This window comes from Plectropomus leopardus, chromosome 6, assembly GCF_008729295.1.
Source record: "Plectropomus leopardus isolate mb chromosome 6, YSFRI_Pleo_2.0, whole genome shotgun sequence".
Taxonomy (NCBI): Eukaryota; Metazoa; Chordata; class Actinopteri; order Perciformes; family Serranidae; genus Plectropomus; species Plectropomus leopardus.
Genome location: NC_056468.1, coordinates 19960473 through 19975184, shown reverse-complemented (window position 1 = coordinate 19975184; position 14712 = coordinate 19960473). Strand labels below are relative to the sequence as shown.

Genomic DNA, 14712 nt, shown 5'->3' with positions numbered 1-14712 from the left:
ATCATGATTGCTTTGCAACAAGAACATTTACAAAAACATAAAGACTGAACACTTTTGTTCTCAGTTTTGTGAGAAACTTACAATGTTTTGACGAAATATAAACCTTTAAGACTCTGCTTTGATCATTCTCTTAAACATACCATTTAACATAATTACAGCTCTTTTACCGCTTGTATGTATTTTAATGTGTGGATTTTAGAGGGTGACTGCAACTTACCACCGAACCACAGCCACGTTTTGATATTGTGGCCTGTATTCACAAAGATCTCTGAAAGGTGAAAATGAGATGCTGAGAGAATGAGGTTTTTCTTTTGTTCTCAGTTTTGTGAGAAACTTACAATGTTTTGACGAAATATAAACCTTTAAGACTCTGCTTTGATCATTCTCTTAAACATACCATTTAACATAATTACAGCTCTTTTACCGCTTGTATGTATTTTAATGTGTGGATTTTAGAGGGTGACTGCACGTTACCACAGATCCACAGCCACGTTTTGATTATCTGTCCATTCATGTTTTCTTCTCAGTAGAGGAAAAAGGAAAAACACCATTATTATTCTTGCAGGGTTATCTTATGATCTTTAAAATGTATATTTCCATGAACTTATTTAGAAATAATTTCATCTCCATATAATTTTGTTTTGTGTCTTTTTAGGTGTTTTTAATCTTGTTTATGAGCACTGAACTGTTACACTCATGCTCACTATATTTATCTATTTGTGTAAAAGGAAAAGGTGATCATGTGTAAATCAATTACACCCCAGTGTTATGTTGACTTTGTGAAGAAAAATTTCTTTTTTCTCACTTGCCTCCATGGTGAATGAAGAATCCAAAAACTGAGAAAATTCGAGATGAATCAGAGAAAAAAGGGATCCACATTTGACAAAAGCAAAACTGTATAAAACAAATCACATTTTAACTCTGCTCAGTGGAAAGAGTTCAAACATTTGTGTGTGTCAAGATTTTGCTTCTCATCCATGCCTGTTTAGACTGTTTATGTGGAAGTGTTTTAAATAAGGATGTCATTGTGAAAATGCGTGTGCTTAGGGAGTACTGAGCAGACGACTGGGTAGATGAAACTTGGATTATACTGCAAGTTGTGTGAGAGTTTAAATGGATGTTTAATATAGTTTTGCTGTTGTTAAACGCAGCTCTCTTTTCTCAGTTTTTGGATTCTTCGTCCGCTAAGAAGGAATGCGAGAAAACGTTTTCTCAAAATGATCATAACACAGGATGTGTAACTGATGAATGATCATGTTGTGGGTGAAGTATTCCTTTGATTTCTCAGCTGCATTATTATACTGTAGCAATACTGCTCAAATGAACCATGACTGTTATTTTACCTGGCTTTCATTTGTCCTCCCACAAGATTACAATTGTTAAAAAATGCAAAGCTTCTCATGAACCCAGCATACACTGATGAATGAAACGCTTCTTCTCAGTCACAGTTGACCTCCCTGACCTCTAGTGGCCGTTAGGAGACATGGCAGTATCAGAGGATGTACTGAGGCTGGATACTTCACTTCCCCCCTTTATGAAAACCTGCAAAACTATGGAGGCGGTTTCACGCCCTGCACACCTTCTAACATTGTAGTAGTAATGTCTGATACATACAAACTTGACATGAATGCTACTTTTACCTGGCAATCATGTTAACAGCGCCAGTGCTTCTTAGTCAGGTGTATGACTACTATTTTAATACTTTTCCTGGCCCCCTTTCTTTGATTAAAGCATACCCGGTACACCCTACTCTGAGTTCTCCTAACTTTTCATGTCACAGTCATGATCTCTGTAAGTAACAACACTGCCTGATGTGGACATGAACTTCCCATTTTATCCCTTTCTATTTGTAGCCAGCGCCACGCCCTCCAGAGCCGGCAGTATAAAGTTCAACAAGTGCTCCGTGTTCAGACCAACCGCAGCACCTTATGACACCTTGTTTTTATTGCCCCAAAAAACCAAACAAACAAAGAAACCAACCTCTTGACTTCTCGGAATATTCAAACAGTTTTTTTTCCACAATAAACTGCTTCTCACTTTAGAGGAAGGAGAAGGCATCACTTTTAAAGATGCGCTGCGTCTTTTCCCGCTGACTTTGCGCAGTGAGAGCGAGTGGAGGAGACGGTGCGGACACCTCCACAGCCTTCAGCGGTTTCACGTCGACAGCAGAGCGAGCCGGTCAGTCTGAACCATGGCTGGGTGTTGTGTGTCGGCAGAGGAGAGAGAGAACCAGAGGATCAACGAGGAGATCGAGAAGCAGCTGCGGAGAGACAAGAAGGACTCCCGCAAGGAGCTGAAGCTGCTGCTGTTAGGTGAGCATCACTGAACCCCCAGCGGGTCACACAGTAGCTCTTAAGGAAACTTAGTGGCCTTGAAACCGGGGTAAGTGACACACTGGAGTAAATAATAGACTGTGAATATGATGTTTATGGGATGAACCTCCAACCCTTTATGTTTACAGGCCAAAATGCCACAAAATAATGACTCAAAGCTTTTAAAAATGATCATCTGATAGAATACTAAATTGCTTCCTGACCACACCTGGACCTGCAGGTGTCATGGCAGGTGAGACAGCCCCCAGCAACCTGTCGATTAAATTATAATAAATGTAACAATGCAGGAAAAAACAAATACTCCACAAAGGGTTTCATGATATTTTTAAGATGTTTTAGATCAGAATCAGAAATATTTAATTGATTCCCACCGGGAAACTGTGGTTCGTTACAGTGGCTCTGATGCCAAGCACAGAGAATTCAGAAAGAAGAAAGAAGTACTAGCGCAAAGTATGTAAAAATATAAAATAGAAATACAGTAAAAAAAACAAAAACAATTAGCACTCGCATGTGAATAATTAAAAAATATTAAATATATAACGTGCTAAGTGTGTTAACGTACATATAATGTATAAAACCGTTGTGTAAAGTTAGATATAAAATATGTTTAATGGCTTGGATAGATGTGGCTGTGCATCAAAGATTAAAGTCGTAAAGGCGCACATTTCATATCTAACTGTTATCTACATTTCCTTTCTCCTCATTCCTCTTTCTGCTCTCCGGATGTGCTGCAGTGTGCTTTGGCTTCACCCGAACAGGGCGTGAGCAGCTGCGTACCATTGATTTTACGCACCATGGGAGAGTTTTCACGTTTGATTAATTTAGTCTACTGGACACATTTAGTCCCCCCTTCTACAGAAATAAAAACAGTCACATGCAAAGAGAGACGGTTTAAGATGATACTGGGTTTGGATGTATGATCGTTTCCAGTCAATGTCTATAGAAAGTGAAACTCGCTGCTGACGTTCATTTCGAGTTAAATTCCCTCAGAGAGCTGTGCGTTGGAGTATGTCTCCATGATGGACTGGAGAAATGTGGGCGTTTTCTCTCAGTCTGTTGCAATAAACTCCTCATGAAGGGAGAAAAGAAAGAAATAGTGAGGGGAAATGATGTCCAGATGTCAGTAATCAGTGATTGTGATGTTTCACCCTTTGGAACCTGAACAAATTGGCTTGATTTCTTTCAAAAACACGAAGAGAGGGCAACTTAAAAAGAAACAACCCAAAAATGATCAAAGGAGTTAGTGAAACGTTTCAAGAAAATTAACTGTAATTAGCAAAAACAAACAAATAAAAAAAAGTGCTAAAGTCAAATAAAAACTAAATAGTATTTTCTCTGTAATCTAAAATTGAATATATGATTATAATTAGACAGATGGACAGTTTAAAGAAAAAAGTTATTTTTCTAATAAAACTCTTTTTTTTACGTAATTTCCTTGTCACCTTTCAACAACTTTTTGCACTGTTTGGGGCATTTAATGTTAAAAAAGGAAAGAAAAGTAACAAAAACAAAAAACTGTAAATAATTATAAATATTAATAATAATATTTTCCCTGTAATCTAACATTGAATATATAATAAAACAGACAGACAGTTTTAAAAAATATTTTCAAAGTAATTTTTCTAATTAATCAATTATATTTTTTTTTTACGTAGCTTCCTTGTAACCTTTTGATAATTTTTTCGCAATTTTTGGGACTTTTCATGCAAAGTTGCTGAAAGAAAATCCTGTTTCAAAAGGTTTAAATACTCCCGAAAGGTTTCCAAATGCTGTACAAGAAAACTTTTGTCGATTCAGGTTTTAAAGGGTTAAACATTGTAATCTTTTTAGGGAGCTTCTGATGTCCATACTTGTCCTGTCACAGTGAAAGAGGGGCATAAACAGCTTACTTTCTGGTATGAGTTTGTGGACTTGCTCAAGGACACTTCAGCAGGTCCAGAGAGTGCTTGAGGCTTGAACCCGTGTTTTTTTTTGTCAGTGTTATGATATTATGTCCTATGTTCACTTCTGAGCAGTGGACAGATATGAGAGTTGCCAAATGGCTCCAAAGAGCATCCATGACTCGAACAGTGCTCTGGACACAACCTGTCCTACAGCATCAGTGTGGGAGCACTTCAGGAACACGAGCTGCTGTTCAGGCCTCGGTCAGTGGTGTGTTAGAAAGCCATATAGCTGCTGCGGGCGCGGCTCATGCAAAAGTCATGCAAATCCAGCCCTGAGTGGGATGTGAGCTGTAAGTTTGCCTCTACTGCTTTCTGAGGAAGGGCTAATCCCAATTTATTATAAATTCCATTTAATTTGCTTTGGATATTATTTCCCTGGCTTACTGAATTGTAAATGACCAATGCAATGCGACCAATGCTTACTGAGAAACACAGTACATTACCTTTATAAACCAGGAAAATTTCAACGTACATAGAGGCAAAAAGGTTCAGGACTGCTGCTTAATGTGTTATCCCCCGGAAGACAGTCAGTACATTTATAGTTCGATTAGGCCATTTAATTGGACTACTGTCCTTGTCCCAGTATACACTGGAGGTATATCTGATTCTGCCACAGTGGATGGCAATACGCCCCCTTTCAGCTAGCTGCTATAGACCTAAATTATTTATACAGTCTATGATATAGACTAAATCACAGCTATTTATTTACAATAACATCTGGGTAAACACCTGCCACATCACATATATACATAAGAGCAAACTTTTAGTTTTAAGACACCTACAAAAGTCAATATCTGTTTAATTTTATGCTTTATTTAGAATATTTTCACTGCTTTACCTTGCTGTAAGACAGCCCTTACCAACAGATATTTGAAGCTGTTATATCAAAACAGTCACCGTTGCAGATCTACCGTTACCTCGATCAGCTGTTGTGTAAGGTAAAGAGGAGCAAATATTCAAATATAGTATACACTTAAACTGATAAAGATTTTTTTAGGTGATTAAAAATGTTTTGCTGCGGCCCCGTCCACAGCAGTGCATCGCTTAGCTTCCATGCCGGTGTTGCAGGACTGTACTTTATCTATCAGACTGGGCTGTGACTTTTCTGAAAGAGGTCTGTTTGAATGTAGTATTTTTATTCTTTCCCCTGTAAACTAAACTAAGCGGAAGAGCCAGTAAAGAACCTGAAAGAACCATGCAGGGGCTTGAAAGGTATATGCTGATTCTACAACTTAGTTTAGTTTAGAGGGAAAAGAACCAATAGAGAACCCCTGAAGAACCTTTAAGGGGCTTAAAAAGTTTTTAAGTTAAGTGTTGCAATAACTCAACTCAAACCAAAGAACCGCCAAGGAAACAATATTTTTCTGTATGTGCAGCACATATATATGTACTTTTTTTCAAGCCATTTGATGTAGAATGACTAAATGTCTTTAAAACCAACATCTATTTTGCATCTCATTGTTCTCCATCGGTCTTTATCACGCTGACACCATAACACAACAAATGTTGAGGATGACCTATTTTTGGCCTTGACTTGAATCTTGACTTGTTGTCTGATGTTACTATTTTTAAGTTACACAATATAGGTTGTGTAAGTTGGCGGAAACTGCATAACTAATCCTGAAACCTATTTTTGTTTTACTCTGCCAGAGCAGTGTATGTTTGCTGATGAGTCTGCATAGAATTCATGCAATAATTGCTCAAATTGCAAATCAAGGACTCTAAACAATGCTAAGTAAAGGCAGCTGTCAATAATCTGAATTGAATATTAGGCCAACAGAAGAATATTTACTCAGTTATATCAGTTTTTTGGGGGGAACATAGAAACACGTAAATGAGGGCTGGCAAAATGGGCACACAGAGGTCATCAGAAAGAAGACGACTTAGTCATCAAACGTCACAATTCAGTGTAAATTTTGAAACATTTGTGACCCTTAAAACACACTATGATGCAGAACTCGATCTGATGTGTAATCATGGTTTGCAAAACAGTCTGAATTATGCAATATGCGCTGTCTCTTTGACTCTTGAGGGTTTTTGCTTTGGTTTTTTGCTGTTTTCTTTTAATGGGTAACTCAAAGCGCTTACTAATTAGATAAAAAATTGATCGAGTAATGTGTAATCTTTAACAATAACATTTATTTACCTGATCAGAGTGACTCAGAGCTCTCAGTGGGTTCATTAGGATGGTCACAGTCAGGTCCCCAGAGAGGACGAGTGGGAGTGAAGGAGAGTGAAAGATCAACACTCGCACAATCTGCCTCCTCTGTCCAATCGCCAGACTTGAAAAGCTGAAGGAAAATGTACACATCAGAACTGCTCTATGCAATACAGCACCAGCCATACACTGCATCTCAGCTAAAGTGCAACAGTGGAAACACTTAAATCATGAATGAAAACATGAATCACACACTTTGATTACCAACCTTCTCGGAATTTATAGTTGAAGAGATGTAGTATCGATGTGAAATATTTACAAACTACTGAACAAATATTTTAACACTGTAACACTTCTGTTCTTGCTCACGTTTTCTGAAGGTTTAAGTTAAAGATGTAATACTAGATCGTGCATTCAATAGATATATTTCTCTCTCACTTTGGTCACAAAGTTATTAAAATCTCTGTCAGTTAGCACCTCTCCTTTTCCAAGACGGTCCATCCAGCTGACAGGTGTGGCATATCAAGGTGCTGATTGAACAGCCTGATTACCACACAGGTGCACAGGTGTGTCTCGGGCTGGTAACAATCAGAGGCCACTCTAAAATGTGCAGTTTGATCACACAGCACAATGCTACAGATGTCTCAAGATTTTAAGGAAGGGTGCCATTGGCATGGTGACAGTAGAAATCTCTACCAGAGCTGCTGCTTGTGCATTGAACGCTCATCTCTCACAAGAAATATATCTACTGAGTGCATGAAAAAGTCTTAGATCTTCAACTTAAACTTGTGAAAAATTGGATCAAAACTAAAAGTATTGTGTTAACATTTTTGTTCAGTAAAACTCGTGCAAGAGAACAGTCAAGAGCAATATTGTCCATGATGAGAAAAACAAAATAACAACAACAACAACATAAAGTGGATTTAGATTTGGAAAGGCTTTCTCTTCACAAAATTAGATTAATTTCAGGAGAGTGAGTGCCCCATGTACAAAGTCTGTATTCTTCCCGCAGGTTGTCCAGTGTTGGCCCTTTGCTAGATGTCTTACCTTCCTTCTCAGCCTTTCTCCCTAAACTCTGTCCTATCCAATAACGCTGAAAAAGCCTTAAAAAAAACCCAAACAAAATTAGGTTAATTACGTGGTTGCAGCTTCTCTAGTCCAGTTTTATTGTTATGCAACTGTTTTAATTTTTTGTGACTTTTATTGTGACTGATTAGAAATAAACTCAAACAGAGACAGTAATCGAACATAAATAAATGACATTTGCTAAACTGTAACAGAAGTATTTCGTCTGGAAATATAAACAGTGCTGAACAAGAGCAATGATAAAATGTATTGCATATGTAATATGTTTTATATGTGTATATATATATATATATGTATATATATATCAGAAAATATATAATTGATAGTTTAGACCTCTTTGTTACCTTCTATGTTTGTTTAGGCTGCAAAAATGTGATGTAATAGTAGGTCTTATCTTGGCAACAACACCACCTCAGTCATTCACGGAGCTGGCGCCACATCACAAGGGAGTATCTTTTGTTTATGGTCACTTCTATGTGTGGTGTGTCTATCAACTGTTTCTATGTGTGTGTGTTTGTGTCAAGAGCTCTGTGGACAGCACCCACACGGAAACTATAAATCACCACACTACACCACTCTGACAAAAGCACACATACATGCAGATGTGCACAAAGGCACAAATGTAGGAAATAAACATTCATGTACAGAAACATACACTTGACCCACAGAAGCCACCAAAATGCAGCATATATGATTTGAAATAGTTAGGTAATGTGTTTAAGCATCACTACAATAACTTACTCAGTTGATCTCTCCAAACTCAAACCAGTCCTTCCATTAGACAACAGTTTGTACAGGCGGAGAATCACTCCCCATGACAGTTTGTGGCCCTCTCAACAGTCCATATATATAAGCAGCGCAGATCAGCTGCAAAATAAATAAATAAAAAAAGGGTCTGATGATAGAACCACTTAAAAAACTACATTACATTCCACATTAAAGACAAACATCTCACAATAACAATACATTTAATAACCTTAAATTAATCCGGTTAGAGACTTAAACACCAGAATGCGCACAAGTGATAACAGAGTGAGGCCTCATTCAAAGTGACTCTCTCCCTCAGATGTGCAGGTTCATGATTTGCCTCCATCTCAGTGTTTACCTGCCCGTCTTTTCTGAAACCCCTTATCTCCAAGAAACTTGACTTGTAAACAAGGTACATTCAAATGCAGCCGATTTGTCTAAGCCTTGTTTGCTAAGATGTAAAGACTCAAGTATTCATGAAGCTATGCAAAACAGCCAGGAAACCAGAGCACTGCTGCCTGGCACCACTCATCATCACAGAGCCTCAACGCACTCTGCTGACAGATGCAGGCGTATATTCACACACACGCACACAGAAACACACATACACTTGCACGCATGGCAACTTACAATATTCAGGTCTGGTGACAAACACACATTTGTTTAACAAATCGTTCAGCATCATGTGATCTGAATGAGAAAATTAGGAGCTTGTGCCATAAGGCCTAAAGAGGAACGTGACACTCAGCGATACTTGATGTGTGTGTGTTAAACTGATACAGTTAGTGGACTATGTGAGTTGGTGCATTTATAATTTATTATTCAATAATTGTAGCTACAGTGTGTGTTTGTTTGTTTGTCTGTCAGCGGAGAGATGGTATGTACGGAGGACTCTGGGTGCCAGGCATGAGCGGGAAAAAATAAATGGAAAAATGATGCATTGTGAGAATTAAGTCACACTTTCAGTATTATTGGCTTGCATGAGACAAAATATATTTAGTAGAGGAAGGTTTTTATTTTATATTTTTAGAATAAAGTCAAACTGTTGAAAATAAAGTTGAAATATTGAGAATAAAGTCAACTCTTCTGGTCCAAAGGGTTTCTTGTAACACAACATATCCTCTGTGTATTTTGTGTATTTATTTAGTATCAATATTTTTGTATCTATACATTATTATCTGTTTAACAAATGCAGCAATTTATACCAAGTTTGTGTGGTTTCTCCTGAACAGACACAATTTTTGGGCATAATCTTTTAAAAGTCAGAATACTTATTAACACACTGTTTTCTTGTAGTCATAGAGAGATTATTTCCTTGTGACTAAAACCAATTAAAAATTACAAATAACAAATTGCATATTCACTACACAAGGCTTTGTGTCCAGGCAGCCATATGTGCTAATGCTACTGGGTTTTTTTTGTCAAAAGTTTGACTTTATATTTGAAATGTCATGTGTGTTTTGAAAATTTTGACCTTTCTCTCAAAATGCTAACAAACTCCTTTGATCTGTTTTTTCTCATGCCTGGTACTAATAATGAACATTTGATTTTAATCTTGACATTTCAACGTTATTTTCGTAATCCTTTTTTTTTTTTACCTTATGTCTGGACCTAATGGTCTTCTGTAGGTAGCGCTAAAATTCATAGCCCAATGAAACTATCAAACACACACAAATTGATATGATTTCATCTTCAGCTGGGAAAGACAAATCATACTGAACCTGTACATGTCAGAATAAAAACCTCAAAGATGATAAAATACTTTTGCAAAGTATAAACACCTCCTCATCACTGGTTTAACATGCATTTGCTGGTTTCTCAGGTACATCAGCTGGAGCTATTGCACTACAGCTTGTTCATATACAAAGAATACTATATTGAAACTTGACTCTCACTAACAAGCAGAAAGATGAGTGTGATAAAGATATGACTGGCTTTAACCCTCACTGTGTCCGACAGGTACTGGAGAGAGTGGGAAGAGCACCTTCATCAAACAGATGAGGATTATCCATGGAGGAGGATACACAGACGAGGACAAGAGGAGCTACGCCAAACTGGTCTTCCAGAACATCATCACGTCCATGCAGGCCATGACCCGAGCCATGGAGGCACTTAGTATACCCTTCGCTGATCCACAGAACCAGGTACTGAAGAGACAAACCGTCTCTGCCGCAAACTTATTTTTCAGCCTCGAGTCCAGGTTAATATGGTTACATTTTTACCAACTTTCTGTGCATCTATTTTTTGAAGTGTATAATGGGATGTGGGAAATGTGGGATGGATTATTTTGTGTCAGTGTATTATCTGTGTGTCCAAAGAGCCATGCAAACTCAGTCCTGGCGGTGGAGGTGGATAAGGTGGAGGAGTTAGATCAGAGCCTTGCAGGTGCCGTCAGGAGTCTGTGGGACGATGCAGGGATACAGGAGTGCTACGACCGACGCAGGGAATACCAGCTGTCCGACTCCACCAAATAGTGAGCATTAGATATACAACTTGGTACTTGCTGCTAAATTCGATTTTATTTGAATAGACAGCGCCGAGATCACAGAGATCACAGTCTCAGCATTGTTTCCTTTTGATTTGGGAGTTTTAGCAATCTGAGGGAATTTTACCTTCAATTCAAACACACACATGCTGGGTATTTTTTAAGCAGATTCCTAGAATATTTAAATCGGACTATTTTTAGCCTAAAATATATACATAAAGAAATAAAGGATTCTTACACAAGGGTTTTTTGACAGTGGGTAGAAGGCTTTGAACATTTAGACCTTAATGTTGGGAGATAAGATGTGTAAAAAAAAAACCCTCTGTGCTGTGTGTTTTGTAAGCACAAAACAACATGTTAATGAGCACAGGAGGTGTCCCTTCTGACCACTTAGATGAGTACTTGCTCATAATGGAGCAAAAATTAGCACTAATAAAGATCCTGCTTTTTGTGAAGTTAATGATCCAGATTAAAATAGAAAAGAAAAGCAACTGTTTTTAGCCTGTGGTTGCTATTTTTAGCGATGCAAATACAGAGCACGAAAATACACCAAAGTTGTGCTGAGCCTTTTGCTCAGCACAACTTTCCTAAATGTATCAAATTCCCTTCTGTGCTGCAAAAACCGACAGTCACAAAACCATAGTCACACATTTAATATCAATACTTATTAAGTGACGATGCAGATAACTGCATGCAATCCATCCATGTATATTCAATCTGACATTTACACTTACAATCATATCATTTTATGTACTATGAAATAAATCTAATTCATATTTATATATTATTTTCTTTTTTTTTTATTTCAGTTGTTTATTTTATTTTATTATTTAATTTTATTTTATTCTATTGACATTTATTTATTGGTTTTCAGCATTTTACTGTTTTAGCCTTGCAAGATTTTAGTGTTGTTTATTTCTAATAAATTAATTAATTTTTTCCTTATTTTTTAGACTGCATGTTTGTATGACAGGTGCTAGGCCCAAGTAAATAGAGTTCAGTTGTTTTAGTAGTCACATAATTCCCCCAGTGCTGTTATTTTCCTTCATATTCCCTGTCCTGGTGCTAATTTTCTCCTTTCTTTTAGCTATCTCACTGACCTCGATCGAATTTCACAACCCTCCTACATACCTGACCTGCAGGATATCCTCAGAGTCCGAGTGCCAACCACGGGTATCATCGAATACCCCTTTGACATGGAGAATGTCATTTTCAGGTAAGCTATAACAGACCAATAAAACAGCTCGTGGGTTAAGTATGTTGCACTGGAATAGGAGGAATCACGGGTGATGTCACATACCTTTTCTGTTGTTGTTGTTGTTGTTGTTGTTGTTATGATTGGTTGTTATGGCAGGATGGTGGATGTCGGGGGTCAGAGGTCAGAGAGGAGGAAGTGGATCCACTGCTTTGAGAACGTCACCTCCATCATCTTCCTGGTGGCGCTCAGCGAGTACGATCAGGTCCTGGCTGAGTGCGACAACGAGGTGAGAATTCAGCTCAACAGCAGATCACGTTCCAGATTTTAACCCTTTAAAAAAATGTGTCCTCATGGTTATCTCTTTCTATGCTGCCATTATCATTTCAGAACCGTATGGAGGAGAGCAAGGCTCTGTTTAAAACCATCATAACGTATCCGTGGTTCCAGCGCTCCTCTGTCATACTTTTCCTCAACAAGACTGACATCCTCAAGGAGAAGATCGTGTACTCTCATGTAGCCACCTACTTCCCTGAATTCACAGGTGTGTTTGTTTGTGTTTGCACAGCTAATTTGCCAGTTTAATGAGTACACATTTTTTGATTTTTTAAAGAAATAGGGACAGTACATCCGTCTTGCTTTATGTGTTTTGTTAGTTAAGTTGTAGTGTACTTGAGTTGTAGTGTAAATGATTTGACGTATGATACAGTCATTGCCATTTTATCAGTTATTTTGTCATTGGCATCATCCTCATTCTCATGTTCACCTTTCACCTTAATACGCCTGATAGAAACCCAAATCTCTGAGAACCAAAGGCAGAGTGCACTAACTACATTAACTATGGATGCCTTGGATTTTAGTTGGATTTACTGTCATTTTGACACCCTATTTTCTCAAGAACAAAATGAGATAGAAGATAGATCAGATATCCAAAGGTTTGATTTCAGTCTTGACCAAAATTTTGAATATCGCAGCCTACTTCTGTAGGGTAGAACAGTTAAAAGCAAAATAAAGAAGTATAGTTCAAAGTTTAGTCTGCACAGAGACAGGACAGCTGTGGTGAAACACAAAGAGCTACGCAAACTAATGAAATAATATCAACCCGTGATTGCAGGACCTCAGCAGGATCCTGTCGCAGCTCAAGAGTTCATCCTGAAAATGTACCAAGAACAAAACCCTGACAAGGACAAGACACTGTACCCTCACTTCACCTGCGCCACGGACACAGAAAACATTCGCTTCGTCTTTGTGGCCGTCAAAGATACCATCCTCAGACACAACCTGAAGGAGTTCAATCTGGTTTGAAGAGGAGCAGGAGGACAGACATTAGGAGAGCCGAGATAGGAGAATGAAATCAACCAAAACTTCACAGTGCTTTTTCTTGGCTGTCTAATCACAGAACGATTAGATCCACTGAAAAGGTTTTAATCCAAAGGTTTAAATATTTTTCATCTTTTGTGTCTGTAAAAATCCAGCCAAAGACAAAATAAGCGTATTACAGACAAACCAAAACTACTGTTTCTGTAGCTCATTGTGTCTAAAATGCAGTTTTTTGTGTATTGTGTGTTTTGTAGTTTCCATTACAGCCTTTATAGAAATGTGCTGTGAGAAAATGATACATTTCAGTAGAATAATGTGAGACTTAGTGTGAAGTAATATTATTGATCTATTGGGAGAAAGAGTGGAGTCGAGCCCACAGCTGCTGCAGTGAGGACTCAGCCTCTGTACGTGGGGTGCCCGCTATACCAGGTGAGCTACTGGGCGTCCCTTTTATTTTATCAGAGATAGGATCCAAGTATGCAAGTTCTGCTCATGCAATAGGGAGTCCCTTTGTTCCTGAGTTTTGTGATTTAAAGGAATACTTCACCCACACAAAAACAATTTGTAAATCAATGATTCATGCTGTTACTTTGAATTTGAGAAGAAAATGTTTTTCTTGTATGTCTCCACAGAAAATGGCAAACACACTGATTTATAGATTGATTTGGGACAACATTTAACAGCAAAACTATATTATCCATTTAGAAATCTCATGCAATATTTCCATTATCCAGTCGTGTAGTCTGTAATTCCCAAACATATGTATTTTTACAAAAAAACCTTAGTATTGGAGTCTGGCTCTGAAGAGAGCACACATAAGTTTCACTGTCAGTTTGATTTTAAATACTAAGCAAAATAAAAAACATTGGTCCCCAATCACTTAATTTGTTTGCCATTTTCATCATTTCAATTTCATCACAAATTCAAGGTAGCTTCATGCATCATGACTACGTGATACACAAATGGTCATTTTGAGGGTGATATATTCCTTTTATCTTCACATTTTCTAACACTGAGCCAGCTGTGTCTGCTTTTGCCTGGAAGTGCCTTATTTACGCGGGATAGTCAGCATAGCCACTGAGTTTGTTTAGATGTAAATAATCCAATATGTGCTTTGGAAAACTCTACTGTTTTCTCCTTAGGAGAAATGGAAAATATATTTATGGTTATTTTCAATAAACAATTATAGTTACTTAATGACGAGTGCATTTTGTATGCTTGAGAGATTTTTACCGTTCAATAAATAAATTTGAAACACATATTTTATTTATTTTTAAAACAGTGGGGAGAAAAAGAAAGTCAAGCCACTGCAGTGAGCATTTTGCTTATAAATGACAAACATTAATGGCAACAGAAATTTTAAGTAGTATTAAACGGCGATGCGCCCCAAACCAAAAGCAAACCTTTAAAATGCACATCAGAGTAAACAGCAGCTGGTAATAATT

General features: G+C 37.7%; 1 protein-coding gene across 1 annotated transcript; it reads left to right on the top strand.

Moving 5' to 3' along the window:
- The first annotated feature begins 1930 nt into the window (after nt 1–1930).
- On the top strand, nt 1931–14464 carry LOC121943941 (guanine nucleotide-binding protein subunit alpha-14-like). The gene is made up of 7 exons (XM_042487554.1): nt 1931–2312; nt 10227–10411; nt 10586–10740; nt 11840–11968; nt 12107–12236; nt 12338–12491; nt 13062–14464. Exons 1-7 carry the CDS (start codon nt 2192–2194, stop codon nt 13250–13252), a joined length of 1065 nt encoding a protein of 354 aa, XP_042343488.1. The 5' UTR covers nt 1931–2191; the 3' UTR covers nt 13253–14464.
- Nucleotides 14465–14712: the final 248 nt, after the last annotated feature.